Here is a 16,132-nt window from a genome sequence, read left to right as displayed (position 1 = left end):
AAGAGACCCCGGCGGGCGTGTGACGCCGCTTCCGCTTCCTGCCGGGGCTCGAGGGGCGGGGCTTCCACCTCAGACCGCCAAACTGTGGTTCGCTCCCGCGCGAGCTCGGCGTGGCGGGCTGGGCTGGGCGCTTAGTTTGAGGCGTGGATGCGGCTCGGAGGACGCGGCTGGAGCTGGAAGCAGGTATGTGGGCGCGACTATGGGCGGAGGGCGAGACCCCGGCGCGGGGACGGGCCGGAGTTGCGTGGGGCGAGGTTCAGCCCCGGTTTGGGCGGTGGAAGGACCCCTCGTATTCACCTCACAACCTGCACGGTGAAAGGTTTCCTGCCTGCCTCCCTGCACATCTTAGAACTTTTACGGTCGCTGTCCCATATCGATAAGCCCGAGACCCCAGCAGTCCATCCCGTTTGGGGGCCTTTATTTCCTCTTAGTGTCATTTACGTCGGACACCCTCCTAAGCTCAGGTCGTTGACGCCTTTGTTTCATTGTCATGACATTTCCTGTAAATCTTTTTTCTGTGTCAAGCATGTATATCTGCTTTTGGTTTTGTGGCATAGCACTGATGCCAGGCATTGTTGTCGTGTTCACGCAAGGTTATAAAGTCTCCCCGGACTCTTGTTTGCTGTGGTGTTCAGTGGGTGGCCTTTGTGCAGTAAATAAAGATCTTTTTTTTTTTTTTAAGATTTTATCTATTTGACAGAGAGACACAACGAGAGAGGGAACACAAGCAGGGGGAGTGGGAGAGGGGGAAGCAGGCTTCTCGCTGACCAGGGAGCCCGATGCGGGGCTCCATCCCAGGACCCTGGGATCATGACCTGAGCCGAAGGCAGACGCTTAACGGCTGAGCCACCCAGGCACCCCTAAATAAAGATCTTTTTAAACACGGTTGGGTATCCCATCTATTCAAAACTATGGGGCGGGGGGGTAATGGACGAAATAGGTGAAGGGGATTAATAGGTACAGTCTTCCAGTTATAAATAATTAAGATAGGAGGTGTAATGTACCCACTTATGGATTATAGTCAGTGTAACATTTCACCATTCTTTGTATTGTGACAGCTGTTAACTAGACTTACTGTGGTGACCATTTCATGAGATGTATATATGTCAAATCACTGTGTACTCCTGAAACTAATCAAATATTGTATGTCAGTTGTTCATCAATAAAAAGAGAAACGTCTTGTTCATGCACATCATCAAATGTGTTTTACGCATTGATTGAATTGATAATCTCTGTTATGTTCATGTTTCGTCTTTTATTATACAAACATTTGTTTTTTTAATATCTCCAAAAATGTCAAATTTATTAGTTTACATCAACGTTGTAGAAGTTAAAGTAAATAAGTTGTCTCATGGACTGGAAGGTGACTTATTAATCCCTCTCATTTCCAAACCTCGTCAAGCCGTCACTATGTTTATAAAGTAAGTCAGCTGAATGCTTGAAATCTAGATGAACTTTAAGATCTTCAGTTTGTCGTGTTGAATGTTAATGGTATTGACATAAATTAATCCCTTCAGATAAATGTGAATTTTTATGTTTGCAATAGTCTAAGCATACTTGAAAAGCTGTTTTCACAGTCATCACAAGCCTGAGGAAAAATTTTAGTATGTTCAATAGCAACATGCCTGTTACCATTCACATTAAGTCTACCCGGAAAACCACATACTTGACATACAAAGAAGTTTTTACATTTGTCAAAGGGAATTTTGCTGGCGCCTGCGTGGCTCAGTCAGTTAAACATCCAACTCTTGATTTAGGCCCAGGTCATGACCTCAGGGTCATGAGATCGAGCCTGTGTCTGGCTCCACGCTCAGTGGGGAGTCTGCTTGAGACTCTCTCCCTCCTTCTCCCTCTGCCCCTACCCCCCACGTGCCCTCTCTCTAAATAAATAAATAAAACCTTTTTCCAAAAAAAGGTAATTTTGCTTAAGAGTCTGTGCTGTCCATGTTCTCCATTGTTATACTAACACTTAGTTAATTTACATGCATGTTCATTTACCACATGGCTTTGCGAGTCTTCTGGATCATTGGTTTCACGTTGACAAAACTGACGCTAGTACTATTCATCACAGCTGTGCTCCTGGAAATGTAGGTGGAGTTCACTGCTTGAAGATAACTGTTTATCGCACTGCTCCCAGCAATAAAGGTCACTAAAATGGGTGTCTGCAATGTGCTGGCTGAGGTTCTCAAAAATCACTGTTTTATAACAGTATTTACAAATGTAGGGATCCTCTTCATGCAGTTTGCTGTGTTCAATCAGAATCATGTGGGTAGAGAAACTTTCCTTGCATATTTGACACACATTTGAATCAGTACCTTTGTGCTTCGGCATCATATGCTGCTTTATAGCAGAAAAATATTTGCTGTTGAACTCACAAAGTTCGCCTTTATAGAAGTCACTGCTATTAGCTCTCAGTAAAGGCCAGTTCTGCTGGGCAGGCACATTCAAAGCTTGGCTCCTGTCAAGAATTTTGCAAACTTTAGCTGGTGGCTCCTCATCAGTTTGGTCTTGGAGCCTCTCAGAGGAATTGTTTTCTGTCTCTATATCATAACCTTCAGAAAGTGCATGCACTTCTGCAACAACTGGAACATCTTCAGCAGTGTGAACTTCTATGGGACTCTCCTCTTGAGTGTGTTGGTTGACCAGTTCAGGTGAGTCACACTCTTCATCACACACTTCAGTATCAGCTCTTTTTTTTTTTTTTTTTTTTTCCACAAAAGGTAGTGTGGTCTAGAATTCTCAGTACAGGACTGGGAACCAGGTAGTTATGATTTCTATATCTGGCCTTGATTCCATCTGTAAATTTTGGCAAATCATTTGATGTCTGTGTATCAGAGTCATCATCTTAGTTGTCAAAATATTTTAAGTCTGGTTTTCTCATAGAACAAATACTGTAACTGTCAGAAAAAATTCCATTGAAGCCATCTGCAATTCTGCTTATTCCAGAGGAATCTAGCAAGAAGAGTGTAATGTGTTACTTTTTCTTGTTTTAGGATATTCATTCATATCTTTTCAATTTGGTATGATTCTTAATAGTGTAGTGAGAAGAAATGAATTGCAAGGAAGCCTTCACAGTTGCTAAAAAATGCCAGGACCCCAGGGCTGCAGCACTGTGGCCCTCATGCTCCTGGCACTGCCCCAGCCTAGCCCCTCTGCCTCCTGCATGCCTCACACCCTGCTCTCCAGGCCCCCTGTACAGAGGTATAAGTGTTACTTAGGCGTGGAAGTCTGGTTTTTTAAAGATTTTATTTATGAGAGAGAGAGAGCATGGGGGTGGGCAGAGGGAGAGAATCTCAAGCAGACTTCTTGCCCAGTAAAGAGCCTGATGCAGGGCACGATTCCACAACCCCGAGATCATGACCTGAGCCAAAACCAAGAGTTGGACCCTTACCTGACTGAGCCACCCAGGCGCCCCCAAAGAAGTCCGTTTTTATTTTTATTATTATTATTTTTAAATATTTTATTTATTTATTTGACAGAGATAGAGACAGCCAGTGAGAGAGGGAACACAAGCAGGGGGAGTGGGAGAGGAAGAAGCAGGCTCATAGCAGAGGAGCCTGATGTGGGGCTCGATCCCACAACGCCGGGATCACGCCCTGAGCCGAAGGCAGACGCTCAACCGCTGTGCCACTCAGGCGCCCCAAGAAGTCCGTTTTTAAAAGACTGCATTTCTTGCCTTAATTTTAAAATCTCTTTAAACTATAGATTGTATTTGGATTTTATCATTTTCTTCTTAAATATATTTAAAGACACTTAAATCTCTAATTTGCATGGACTGTATTTTGACATGTAGTATGTGGTAGTGGATCCAGTCACATTTTTTCCTCCCGAAAACATGGCTAATTGTTTTAGTACCACTTACTGATAAACTAATTGGCATACTGAATTGGAATTCCACCCTTATTTAAAAAACAATTTCTTATAAATACCTGTATCAGTTTCTAGAACTCTTGTGTACTAGTAATGTGTTTATATATAAACATATCTCACTCTTGATATGGTAGCTTTATATATTTTAATGTTTCATGGTAAATATTTGTTGCATGTAACTGCAGTATGTATTTAGCTTAGCGTTCTTCACAGGTCAGCTGGTAGAGCATGCAGACAAGTGGTATTGGTATTAGGGTCTGTGCATTTGAAGGAGCAAACACTTCTTTCAGTCTTCAGAGGCTGCTTTCTCTAGATAAAGACCTTCTCCTGCTGGGTTTCAGGACTGGGGGTTTTGCCTCTGGGGTCATAGTTGAGTTGGGTTGGAGCCATGTAATACAGCTGCTCCTGGATCTATAGTACAATCTGTGGTTGGAAATCCTATTAGTAGAGAAGTGAACATTGTCTGGTCCCTGGGTAGACAGGACTGCCTCCAGGACCTCGGTCAGTAGGACTGGCCCTGGGACGAGTGTTCTCTTCAGGATCCACAGGTGGCAGGGCTATTTTCCCAGTTGTGTAGAAAAGTATGGCTCTAACTAGGAATGCATGAATGACCCCACAACACAGCTGAGAGGGGCTGGAGCCATGTCATAGAACTGCCTTAGGGTCCACATCCATGACAGAGTTCCGTAGGTCTGCCTCAGTGGGCACTGATGGATGAGTCTCCCCCTGGATCTCTGAGTGGGCATGATTCCTCCTACATCGTGGCTCAGAGTGTCTAGAGCTGGGTTGTGGGCTGCTTCAAGATCTGTGGTCAGACCAGGTCAGTAGGTTTGCCTCCCAAGTCACAGATGGACACATGTCCTTCTGGATTCTTATGTGGAGAAGACCACAGATCAGAGAGACTGGTGCTGGATCACAGGCTGGCTGCTCAAGGTCTGCGTCTCAGAGTGAGGCCAGCAGCCTGTTACCTGAGAGGCATGGGTGGATGTGTCTCCTTCTGGGGCCTTAGGGGTGGTGCTGGTGCCAAGGCCAAATGGGGCTGTAGCCAAGTCCACATGAGGATATGGCTGTTTCCCCATGTGTGGCTGGGACCATGGTCAGCAAGCCAACTGCCTGGGCGTAGGTCTTCTTCTCAAAATGTCTTTCCTTGTTCTTGGTCTCTACTAGGGCTTTGTAGTCTTATACATGAATTCCAAAACTCCCACAAATGGAGAGGTCTCTAGAATTTGGAAAAGGCAAGTAAACAGACTTCCTCAAGCACCTCCAGAAAGAAAGCAGCACTGCTGATGCATTTTAGACTTCTGACTTCCAGAAATGTAAAATAATAAATTTGTGTCATTTTAAGCCACTAGACTTATGGCAATGTTTTACAGCTTCAATAGGAAATTAATACACCTCTCTTCCAAAATATTCCCGTCTTATTGCCACTGGCTAGGTCAGGTCCCCATCACCTTTTCCCCTCGACTACTTCAACAGTCTCCTAAATGTTCTCTGCCTCCAATTTCTCCCACTCAGAGCAATCCTAAATTACTACACCTGTGATTATAGCATGGCCCTAGCGTTCCATTGCTTTCAAAATCCTTGGTATGTCAAATTAGATTCTCTCTCTCTCTCTCCCTCCCTCTCTCTCTCTCCCTCTCTCTCTCTCTCTCTCTCTTTTTTTTTTTTTTTTTTTTTTTACAGCAGAGCGAGTAGGAGAGGGGAAGGGCAGAGGGAGAGAGAGACTCTCAAGCAGGCTCTGTTCCCCACACAGAGCCAATACAGGGCTCAATCTCACAACCCTGAGATCGTGATCTGAGCCAAAATTAAGAGTCAGATGCTTAACCGACTGAGCCACCCAGGCGTCCCTCAAATTAGATTCTTAATAGGCTGTCCTCCATCTACATATCTTAGTTTATTTAATAACTCGGTCATCAGTTCCATATATCCTCCTGGAATGCCTTAGTCTTGAATTTTCCATGTTTGTGTGTATGTAGTTCCTTTCTCCTGTAGTTCCAGCTCTCCTCTCTACTTCTTACCCAAACCATTCTTCGGTTAAATTTCTACTGATTATTTGTTACCCAGTGCTCAAGAGTATTGTCCCATTAGAAGTTTTTGCTGAATCCCAAGTGTTGGTGATGTGGAAAATGTGGAACCATCATTCATTGCTCGTGGGAATGTAAAATAGAGGAGCCACTTTGAAAAAACAGTCTAGCAGATTTTTAAAAATGAAACATCAGTTTACCATGTGACTCAGTAATTACACCATGAGTTATCTACCCCAAAGAAATGAAAACACATGTCAACACAGACATGCACATGCAAAAGTTCATAACCGAATTATTCATGATAACCCCAGACTGGAATATCCAAGTGTCTACCAGCTGATAAATGAATAAACAAATACAGGTATATTTATATGTTTGAATATTATTCTGCAGTTATGAGAAACAAAATACTGATATGAGTTTTCCACATAGATAACCCTCAAAAATCATTATGCTAAGTGAAAGAAGCCAGAATCAAAAGACTACATATTGTATGATTACATTTACATAAAATATCTAGAAAAAGCTAATTACAGAGACAGGAAGCAGATAAGGTGTTAACTAGGACTGAGGTGGGAGTGGACATTAACTGCAACTGGAGACAAGGGAACTTTTAGAGTGATAGAAATGTTCTAAAATTGCATTGTGGGGGCACCTGGGTGGCTCAGTCATTAAGCATCTGCCTTCAGCTCAGGGCATGATCGCAGAGTCCTGGGATCGAGCCCCACATCAGGCTCCTCCACTGGGAGCCTGCTTCTTCCTCTCCCACTCCTCCTGCCTGTGTTCCCTCTGTCGCTGGCTGTCTCTCTCTCTCTCTCTCTCAAATAAATAAATAAAATCTTTAAAAAAATAAAATAAAATTGCACTGTGGTAATGGTCACAGAAATTCTATAAGTTTACTCAAATTACTGAATTTACATTTTGAATGGGTGAATTTCATGGTATGCAAATTATAGCTCAATAATTTCATTAAGTAAATATTTCCTCTGGATACTCGAGTCGAAAACTTTTACCTTTCTTTTCAACAGGTTGTATTACGCTCACAATTCTGTATTGTAATTTTATTTACCTCTTTGGTCCTCTCCTCAATTTGTACACATAGACAGTAATTAAACACTGCTTGAAACTTAGTGTAATCAAAGTAAATTGAAGCCACCCCAATATTGCTGAAATGTGATGATTTTTTCAGTAGTTTGAAGATCTAATTATATATGGAATACTTGTTTTTTGTTCAGTTTGGTTTTGTCCCAAAAGTTACTAGTTCCATCCGTGATATTGTTTTAATACCCATCACAATCTTTACTACCTCACTTCATTTAGGTTCCTCAGAAGAAGACATCGAGCCAACGATTCATTAGTGAGCACATTACTGGAAGAAGCAAGGAACAAGGACGTGGGTTAGGGAGAGGGGAGGTGATATAGGGAGGAAAATACATCCAATAAAATATGCCCTAGTCAGCTCCCACAACAACTGAGCGGTTTTCATCCTGTGGGGAAATATTGGAAAGTGGTGCAAAATGGAAATATGAGAATTATCCTAGCTAATTGGTGAAGAAGATGGTATACTTCACACCTTTCCATCAAGAGCTGGCCTTGGTGGGGCATAATTCCCTGTTCCTTCTTACCCCATGCACCTGTTGCTGAACATTTGCAGTCAGATTGGTATGCAATGGAGAAAGTGAAAGGATCCCTGGGAATGAAGGAGAAATGCTGACAGCTTCTACTACTACACTCCTCACTGCAGGCTCATTTTTATCAAAATTCTTTTTTTTTTAAGATTTTGTTTTTATTTATTTGACAGAGAGAGTGCACAAGCAGTGAGAGCAGCAAGCAGAGGGAGAGGAAGAAGCAGGCTCTCCACTGAGCAGAGAGCCTGACATGGCGCTCTATCCCAGGACCCTGGGATCATGACCTGCGCCAAAGGTAGACACTTAACCAACTGAGCCACCCAGGTGCCCTGTATCAAAATTCTTTTTAACAAGTGAAGTGAATTCTGAATACATTTCACAAGCGTGGAACTACAATTCCTGATTACACCTACTGTGAATACTCTCCCCCCAGAATAGTCTTAGTCTATTATAGTCATTATTACATGTATTAGGATCTTGAGGATGTATCTAAAAATCACAATAATGGGAAATAAAGGTCCAATAGAACAAAGAATGGGCAGAGGATAAGAAGGAAAGAAGGAAGAGGAAAGAAGACAAATAGGAGGCAATATCTGAGTGATACGCAATACATTACCTACAAACCTGAACAAATGAGGGACACCTGGATGGCTTAGTTAAGTGTCTGCTTTCGGCTCGGGTCATGATCCCAGGGTCCTAGGACCAAATCCCACATCGGACTCCTTGCTCAGTGGGGAGCCTGCTTCTCCCTCTCCCTTTTTCTGCCACGCCGCCCCCTGCGCTTGTGCACTCTCTCTCTGACAAATGAATAAATAAAATCTTTATTAAAAAAACCTGAACAAATGAGATTTCAAATCAACATCCCCACTTTTGAAGTTGAAAATGACAGCAGTGTTTTCAGGAACACTATGGTAGCAAACTTAGGAGTGTGGGCTCAGAGTCAGGTTTCCACATCCCAATCTCAATCTTTTAAAAAAGAGAAAATATCTTAAGGAAATGTCAAGATACATACATTTACAGATGTAGAGCAACAAGTACAGTATTGATATGGCAGGCACTTTGGTTATGAGTATTGTATGATTTCCATTCCATTTCTTCCAGGGAAAAGCAAATGTACAACCAAATTAAAGTAAAGGATATCAGCATTCCAGAGGACCATTTAGGAGTAAACCATACTAGCACTTGATATAAGCACTTCACATCTAATATTGGAAATCTCAGGAATGGCTATAGGAAAGCTGACCAAAGAATGTTATGGGTTGCAAATAGGGAAGAAAAAGGAGAAAAAGAATCATTGAGGAGTTTGTTAAGGAGAAACCAACATAAAAACAAAACCTAACAGGGGCACCTGGGTGGCTCAGTCATTAAGCGTCTGCCTTTGGCTCAGGGCATGATCCCAGAGTCCTGGGATCGAGCCCCACATCAGGCTCTTCCGCTGGGAGCCTGGTTCTTCCTCTCCCACTCTCCCTGCTTGTGTTCCCTCTCTCGCTGGCTATCTCTCTCTCTGTCAGATAAACAAATAAAATCTTTAAAAAAAAAAAAAACCTAACAAAAGCAAACCCATGGGTACTTTGGGAATATAAGCAATGAGGCCTGTCTTTTAAGGAAGGAAAAAACCCAGAAGATTTGCATGCACAATATTTGCCTTTGGAGCCCACAATGTCCCCTAGGTTCTGAGGCCAGTGGCCCATCATGGACAAAGGGCTCCTCGATTGTGGAGTCTTCCCAGGGCCCCCTTCACATCCTTATTCCTCAGGCTGTAGATGAAGGGATTCAGCATGGGGGTGACCACAGTGTACATAACTGAGCCAATTGAGCTCTGGGAAGAATGAGTTGCAGAGGGATTGAAATAGAGCCCCAGGCTTGTCCCATAGTACAAGGAGACCACAGAGAGGTGAGCCCCACAGGTTGAAAATGCTTTATATTTTCCTGCTGCAGAGGATATTCTCATTAAAGAGGAGACAATCAGAGAGTATGAAAAGAGGATCCCAATGAGAGGAAACACACCCAGTATGGCAGTGGACACATATAAGAAGATGTTATTGATGAGGGCGTCAGAGCAGGCCACCTTGAGAATCTGAACCACTTCACAGAAGAAATGTGGAATTTCTGTGCCTGGACAGAAGGTCAGCCTCCTCATCAGTAGGACATGAATCAGGGAGACCCAGAAAATGATGAACCAACACACCAGAACCAGCAGGCCACAGAGTCGTGGGTTCATGATGACTGTGTAGTGCAGGGGATGGCAGATAGCCACATACCGGTCGTAGGCCATCACAGTCAGGAGGAAACCATCCATTCCAGCAAAAATCATAAAAAAATACACCTGAATGAGGCATCCAGTGTAGGAGATGTCTTTGCTGTGTACCTGGATGTTTACCAGCATCTTTGGAACGGTGGTAGAGATGAAACAGATGTCAACAGAGGACAGATTGGAGAGGAAGAAGTACATGGGCGTGTGGAGATTGGAGTCAGAGAGGATAGCCAAGATGATGAGCAGGTTTCCCAGTACAGTGACCAGGTACATGAACAGAAACAAACCAAAGACCAGGGGCTGCAGTTCTGGATCATCTGAGAGGCCCTGGAGGAAGAATTCTGATACTCTGGTATGATTTCCTGCTTCCATGTAGCCAATGTGCCTGCTAGAGAAGGAGTTGAAAGCAATATTCAGTGAATAGCCAACTGGCACATCAGCCAGTCATCACCTTTATAATAACACCGTTAGGTGGACATCTTTCACCTTCCGTCAGTCCTTTCAAAGGCAATAATTCATTCACTCAGCTCATTTTCAATCTAAATGTACTTAGGTATCCTTTTAAAAATTTAGCTTACATCTCTATTTTTTTTAAATTTCTTATTCACTGGTCTAGTTCTATTTGAGGCAATGGACATAAACCAATTTTTTCTATGATATGAGCATTCAAAATAAGTGAAGACTTCAAATGTCTTTCTTTGATAATCTCCATAATTCAAATATCTCTATACTATTTATACAATATGTATTCAACTCAAATAGCCTTAATTCGATGAGGTGATGCTTCATATCAATGTGACGGTTAACTATTGTCTTATTATTTTTCATCCTAAATATGTGGTTACTGCTATTAGCTTCTTTGTGAGGATTCAAAGTGCTCTTGTACACAGTAGGATGTCAATAAATGATAGCTATTTTTATTTGTCAATCCCTTTGGTAGATAAATATCCCCAAATTCAGTATAGAGCTGTGATTTAGAACATGGGATCTTGAGTCAGTCTTTCTAGAACAGAAATTTGGTCTACCAACTTATTCTCTGTGTGACCCTGAGAAAGTTAGTTAATCTCTTGTAGCTGCAGATAGTACACTTCTACAATGGGAGTGGTAAATATTCCCTATGCTGTAAACCTGGTTAGTGAATTAAATGAGATGGTGCATGTAATGTTTACACTGTGATTCTTGTGATATTCTGTGGACACTTGAAAAATGTGAGCTTTTGTCCTTACCATCACAATAAATCTGTCTTGTATGGCTATTGCTTATCAGTATTAAACTGAGACAGCCATCAAAGATGGAATTCTGATCATTAAAAAGACAATAGGTCTGGTACCTCTTTTGACCACCTTCCAGCACTTCTCATAAATGAATAGCCTATACCTCCCTCTTTCAGATACCACCTGCCAGGTGGATTCTTCTAAGAAGAGAGAAAAGCAGGTGTACTACATAGATAATAGGGTGAAACAGAAGCACACAACTATTAAAGTAAAATACGAAGTTTGTGTGGGAGTGTGTGCCCCTGTGTGCTCACTCTGGAGCAGGTGTCTGTTGTATTAAAAATCAGCACTTTCTTTGCAAAAAAAAAAAAAATGATTGGTAGATTTGATTTAAAATAGTCAAAAAATTCTGTAAAGGAAATTATCCTTAAATAATTAAAAGGCAAAAAAATTAAAAGGCAAATTTAACATGAAAATTAATGTTTACATTATCATGATAGAAAGGAGGTCCTTGTTATTCCTAATGTCTAGAGATTGTAATTAATTAAAGAGAGAAAAAATATTGAGAACCAATTTAGTCTGAGGAGGTACATAGAAGTCTTTTCTGAAACAGGTATACTTGAGCTGCAGGAGGAGGGATGGGTAATTGTTAATCAAGGGAAATAGGGAAAGAGCACATATTTCAGGTCCTGAGAACAGAATTTGCACTTTCCCCGTGGTTGGGTGAGCTTGGTAATGGAAGGGATTTGATAGGCCAGTGAGATGGAGAGCAGACAGTGAGGTTCAGGAGGAACAGAGTATGTGAGGAGCACAAGTGGAGAAACCTGTACTATTGCTTAATGTGCCTCTCACATTGGTGATTTTATGTTTATTTGTGGGTCAGAGGTTGTGACTGTTTTTGCTCTCCATTGTCTTTCTAAAGATTTACATGGTGCCTGCACATACTAGGTGTTAACACATGAAACGTTAGGTGTATAATAAAGATTGAGACCAAAAGCATCCACTATAACACACAAAAAAGGACTCTTCAAGCTCATCATATGACTAAATGTAGACAGACAACAACAACATGGAATAGTAAAGTTAAAAACAATGCAGTCATATCTATTTAAGAAGAGTAATATATCCTAAACAAGTAACACAAGTATTTTAGGAATGGAAAGCTCATTAATGCTGTTGCTAAAAGTATACATCACGAAAATAGAGAAATAAAGAGGAATCATAACCATAATCACAATGGAAAAAGTATTTGAGAAAATGTAACAGTCGTTACTGTGGTTAGCTGCCTGGAAAGAGCCTCTTACTACATGAAGAAATTTCAGTCAGTTTCTTAACCCAATAAAAAATAGTTGTTTAAAACTGCAACCAAGGGGCACCTGGCTGGTTCAGTCAGTAGAGCATGCGGATTGTGAGTTTGAGCACCATGCTCGGCATAGAGATCACTTAAAAAAAAAAAAACTGCAGCTAACAGGGTATTCTACATTAACACACTAAATTATTTATATTAAATTTGTGAGCAGGCCCAGACAATCTACTCCAACTTAATCACTCGATATTCTCTTGAATATTTATAGAGATTAGTAAGATAGGAAATGGATATTAGCCCGAATACTGAATGTCAGAAATGATTACATTCTTCGTAGATATATTGTGGACACTAAAGGAAGACAACAGTACAGAACTATTAAGTGCTATCAGTAAGACAAATCTGCCAGCAAAAACAGGGAATATAATTTTTAAAAATCCAATCACTTGAGGAACAAAGAGGACAACACATCATGCATAACACATGTCGAGTGAGTAGTTAATGATAAATGATGGGACAGGAAATGGAACAGGAACCTAGAATTCATCGGAAAGAATAAAGAGGAGACTCACTGGAAAATAACTTACTGCAGAGCGTCTCTGGATTCTGAAAGAGAGAGAAGTAAACAGAACAAGAGCTGGGGAAGACTGGTTTAAGTAGCAAGTAAAGCACCTTCAAACTACAGAGACTTAAGCTTTGTAGACTAAATGTGGGACTGTACCTGTCTCATTACTCTAGAGATAAGCCCAGTGCCCACTTTCTCACTCTAGCCCTGACTGCGAAGCAATGATCCTACCCTCTCTGATGATTATCACTGAAGCTTTCTTTTCTCTGCAGTCTGTCCCAGGAGAGCCCATTTGGGTTTTCCCCTAGGCTCCCATCAGAGAATTATAGAAAAGGGGCAACAGGACATGTTATTATCATCTCAGTGGCTGAATTCTCAAAAGTCTTCATTGAATAAATTGTTCTGGATTCCTCGCTGCAAACAATTCAGGTCCCATGGGATACAAAGATGAAAGAATGGCAAATTTTCAGTCATGTCTGTGTAGGCAACAGTAGGCAAAGATAAAGGTATATTCTCAAAAAAAGGAATTCTTCTTTCTACGGTTTGACTTAAAATGAGAAAATACCCCGTAAGAAACATTTAACTCCTACAAGAACCAAAACCAGGAATCAACTTTATGGGATGCTCATTCCTTGAAGAATCTTTGGAGATTTCAAAGATCACTTAGTCCACAGTGTTGTGGAGGCAAAGAGGTCTTTCTGAAGAAAAGCAGAGTGGTTAATAGTTTTGGTTCTGTTGAAAGGACTAACCAAATGAGGACTGAAAATATCCCTTGACATTTGCTGGTGACATGAAGGTCTTTGTTGATATTAGGGAGGACTCCATTTTTTACCTCTAACATAAGGGATAGGGGCATATGTAATCCAGGCAGAGTGGGCTGATGAGTGAGTATGGAGGAAATAGAGGTGCCAATATAAGCCACCTATAATGTTTGTCAGGGAACGTGAGAATAGAGGTAAAACTGTGGAGAGAAAAAAAAATGTGAAGTATGGTTAGTTTTAAAAAGTTTGTTTAATGGAAAATATGCAACAAGTTTAATTTCAAAGAGTATGATCACATTTAGAGCAGACATTTGCATACGGTAGATATTCTGGCTACACAATTCACAGGATGCATGTACACTCTAAGTCAGTGACAATCATAATATGCTCTAACTCAAATATATGGGATACGTGGGTCCAGAAATCAAGGCTTCTTAGTAGAAGCAGCCCTGTCTAATGTAATGCCCAGTGAGCCAATTGGGCAGTATTTGCTTCAGGTCTCCTCAACTCTGGCCTCAGCAGGTTTAGAGGTCTTGACACCTACAAGGATAGCCCTTCCAGAGACATGGCCAAGGTCCTATTGAACTTGAAGCTTTCCAGCTGCCTAGCACTTGAGGTCCGTCATGCCAGAAAGAGGAGTCACCATTTTGGCAGGGTTCATTAACCCTGGTCATGAATGTCATTGTGTGAGTGTGGCAGTGGGCATGCACTGGTATCTACCTGTGATCAGTCCGTGGATGGGAGCAGCCCAGCAGCGTCCACAGAGCAAAGACGGTAGTGGATACAGATGGCTGTCAGGCAGTTGTGCTCCCACAGCAGGAGATCTAAGGGGGTAAGTGAGCCAGCTTCCTTTAGCTGAGGGCAATTCTAAGAGGGTTAAAGGATGAGGGCTGTCAGATGACTGTACTCCCTGAACCTGGAGAATAAGCCCTTAATTTTGAAGGGAGAAGTAGGTGACCCAACACAGGGTTTACTACAGTCCACCCCATTAGCATTTGGTTCATGACCAACAATATGTACAGTGTCCATGAGAGTTTATTTGTGATGCATGAGGGTCACTAGTTGGGAAGGGCTGTCCTTAGGAAGTGGGAGCCACAGTGAGAACTGAAGGACTGTAGGATTGCTGACAATATCGACTGCAGTTTTGACCCTCCTTTTTGCTCATGTTCCAGTAATGGCCTCTCTTGGGGCTTGCTTTGGTCCTCTGTAAATTTGTTAAAGGTAACATAGTCTCTCCCCTTTGTGAAACACAGAGTGCACCACAAAATCTAAAAGTTAGCTGTCAATTGGGTGCATGTGAAACCTTTGATTTCACTACAGTTCCCCCCTGGAAAAGGAAAGGGGGGCATCCTCTTGATTTGTAAAATTTGTGGAGTAAGGTCCGGACTTTGCAGAGAATAGCTGTGTAGCACCTGGACTGTCACACACCCGACCCCCCCCACCCCCATCTGTAAGTTGTCCTGAGTAAAATCCCTGTATAAATTGCATGGAGTTGGGCACCTGGGTGGCTCAGTTGGTTAAGCATCTGCCTTTGGCTCAGGTCATGATCCCAGAGTCCTGAGATCAAGTCCAGTGTCAGGCTCCCTGCTCATCAGGGAGTCTACTTCTCCCTCTCCCTCTGTTCCTCCCCCTATTCGTGCTCTCTCTTGCTCACTTTCTCTCTCAAATAAGTTAAAAAAACAAAACAAAAAAAACTAAAAAAAAAAAAAAGAAATACTATGGAGTCATCAGCTTTGTTTTTGGGTCTCAGAGTGCCTTCTCAGTTAAGAGGACCCCTGCTTTCTCCACTTTCAAACAAGGAGCATTGAGGAAGGCTGAGCCAAGCATAATCTTGTCTTTCAGATTTGCTCCTCTGTAACCCAATTCTATTTCCCACTACTGTCATTAGACACAACACAAGGTCAATCCATGCCACTGCCAAGAGGAAATTATTTGTGGGGTGTTCCACAGGTACGTCAGACTGTACCTCTCAAGAACAAACCCAGTGTTTTTCCTTTCTTCCCACCCTCCTTCCTTCTTTCCTTCCTTTTCTCCTTCTTTACTTCTTTCCCTCCTTTACTTCTAACATGTGATATCAGAGAGAGCAACAGCATCAACAACATCAGCAAATCTCCATATGGAATGTCCTAGATGGTTAAGTAACAATAATGTGAGGTTAAAATAGGATTCCTATATAGTCTTTACTTTTTTATTAGCACTTATAAGAAATTCCATTATTACTCTTTATTTATATATGTTTATTTTCTTTCTCCCAATGAAAGGTAAGTTCTATTGGGCCTTCGTTTTGTTTCAAATGTCATACAAGTACATAGACTCTAGCAGTTAATAAATGTTTGAATGTGTATGTCAGTCAAGTGTACCAATGCTGATAGAATGATCTTTGGAGTGCAGACTTGTCTCACATTCGCTCTCTCTCTAGTATCAATTTTTGCCTGATACTAAATATCACATACACAAACAATATTTGTCACTGGATGAAATTTGTATAGTGCATTATCCTTTGGAAG

The 16,132-nt window shown here is 41.7% G+C and overlaps 1 protein-coding gene and 1 long non-coding RNA gene across 4 annotated transcripts in view; one reads left to right on the top strand and one right to left on the bottom strand.

Moving 5' to 3' along the window:
- Nucleotides 1-13: 13 nt before the first annotated feature.
- LOC123777539 (uncharacterized) overlaps nucleotides 14-16,132 on the top strand; it is a 39,566-nt gene continuing 23,447 nt past the window's right edge. For 2 of the 3 annotated variants that reach the window (XR_015726722.1, XR_015726723.1), the window contains exon 1: nucleotides 14-183. This is a non-coding gene — a long non-coding RNA (uncharacterized LOC123777539). Of the gene's footprint in view, nucleotides 184-2,558; nucleotides 2,652-16,132 lie in introns of all 3 variants that reach the window. The other variant, XR_015726721.1, reaches the window with a different exon arrangement.
- LOC123777537 (olfactory receptor 7D4-like) lies at nucleotides 9,216-10,200 on the bottom strand. Its single transcript, XM_045774265.2, has one exon. The coding sequence runs from the start codon at nucleotides 10,149-10,151 to the stop codon at nucleotides 9,216-9,218; it is 936 nt and encodes a 311-aa protein (XP_045630221.1). The 5' UTR covers nucleotides 10,152-10,200.

Source organism: Ursus americanus, chromosome 14 (assembly GCF_024610735.1).
Source record: "Ursus americanus isolate L20-20 chromosome 14, mUrsAme1.1.p, whole genome shotgun sequence".
In the NCBI taxonomy this organism is placed as follows: domain Eukaryota; kingdom Metazoa; phylum Chordata; class Mammalia; order Carnivora; family Ursidae; genus Ursus; species Ursus americanus.
This window is presented reverse-complemented; position numbering and strand designations above follow the sequence as displayed.

Coding starts and splice junctions, on each gene's coding strand:
- LOC123777537 (XM_045774265.2), bottom strand. CDS start 10,151: ATGGAAGCAGGAAATCATACCAGAGTATCAGAATTCTTCCTCCAGGGC.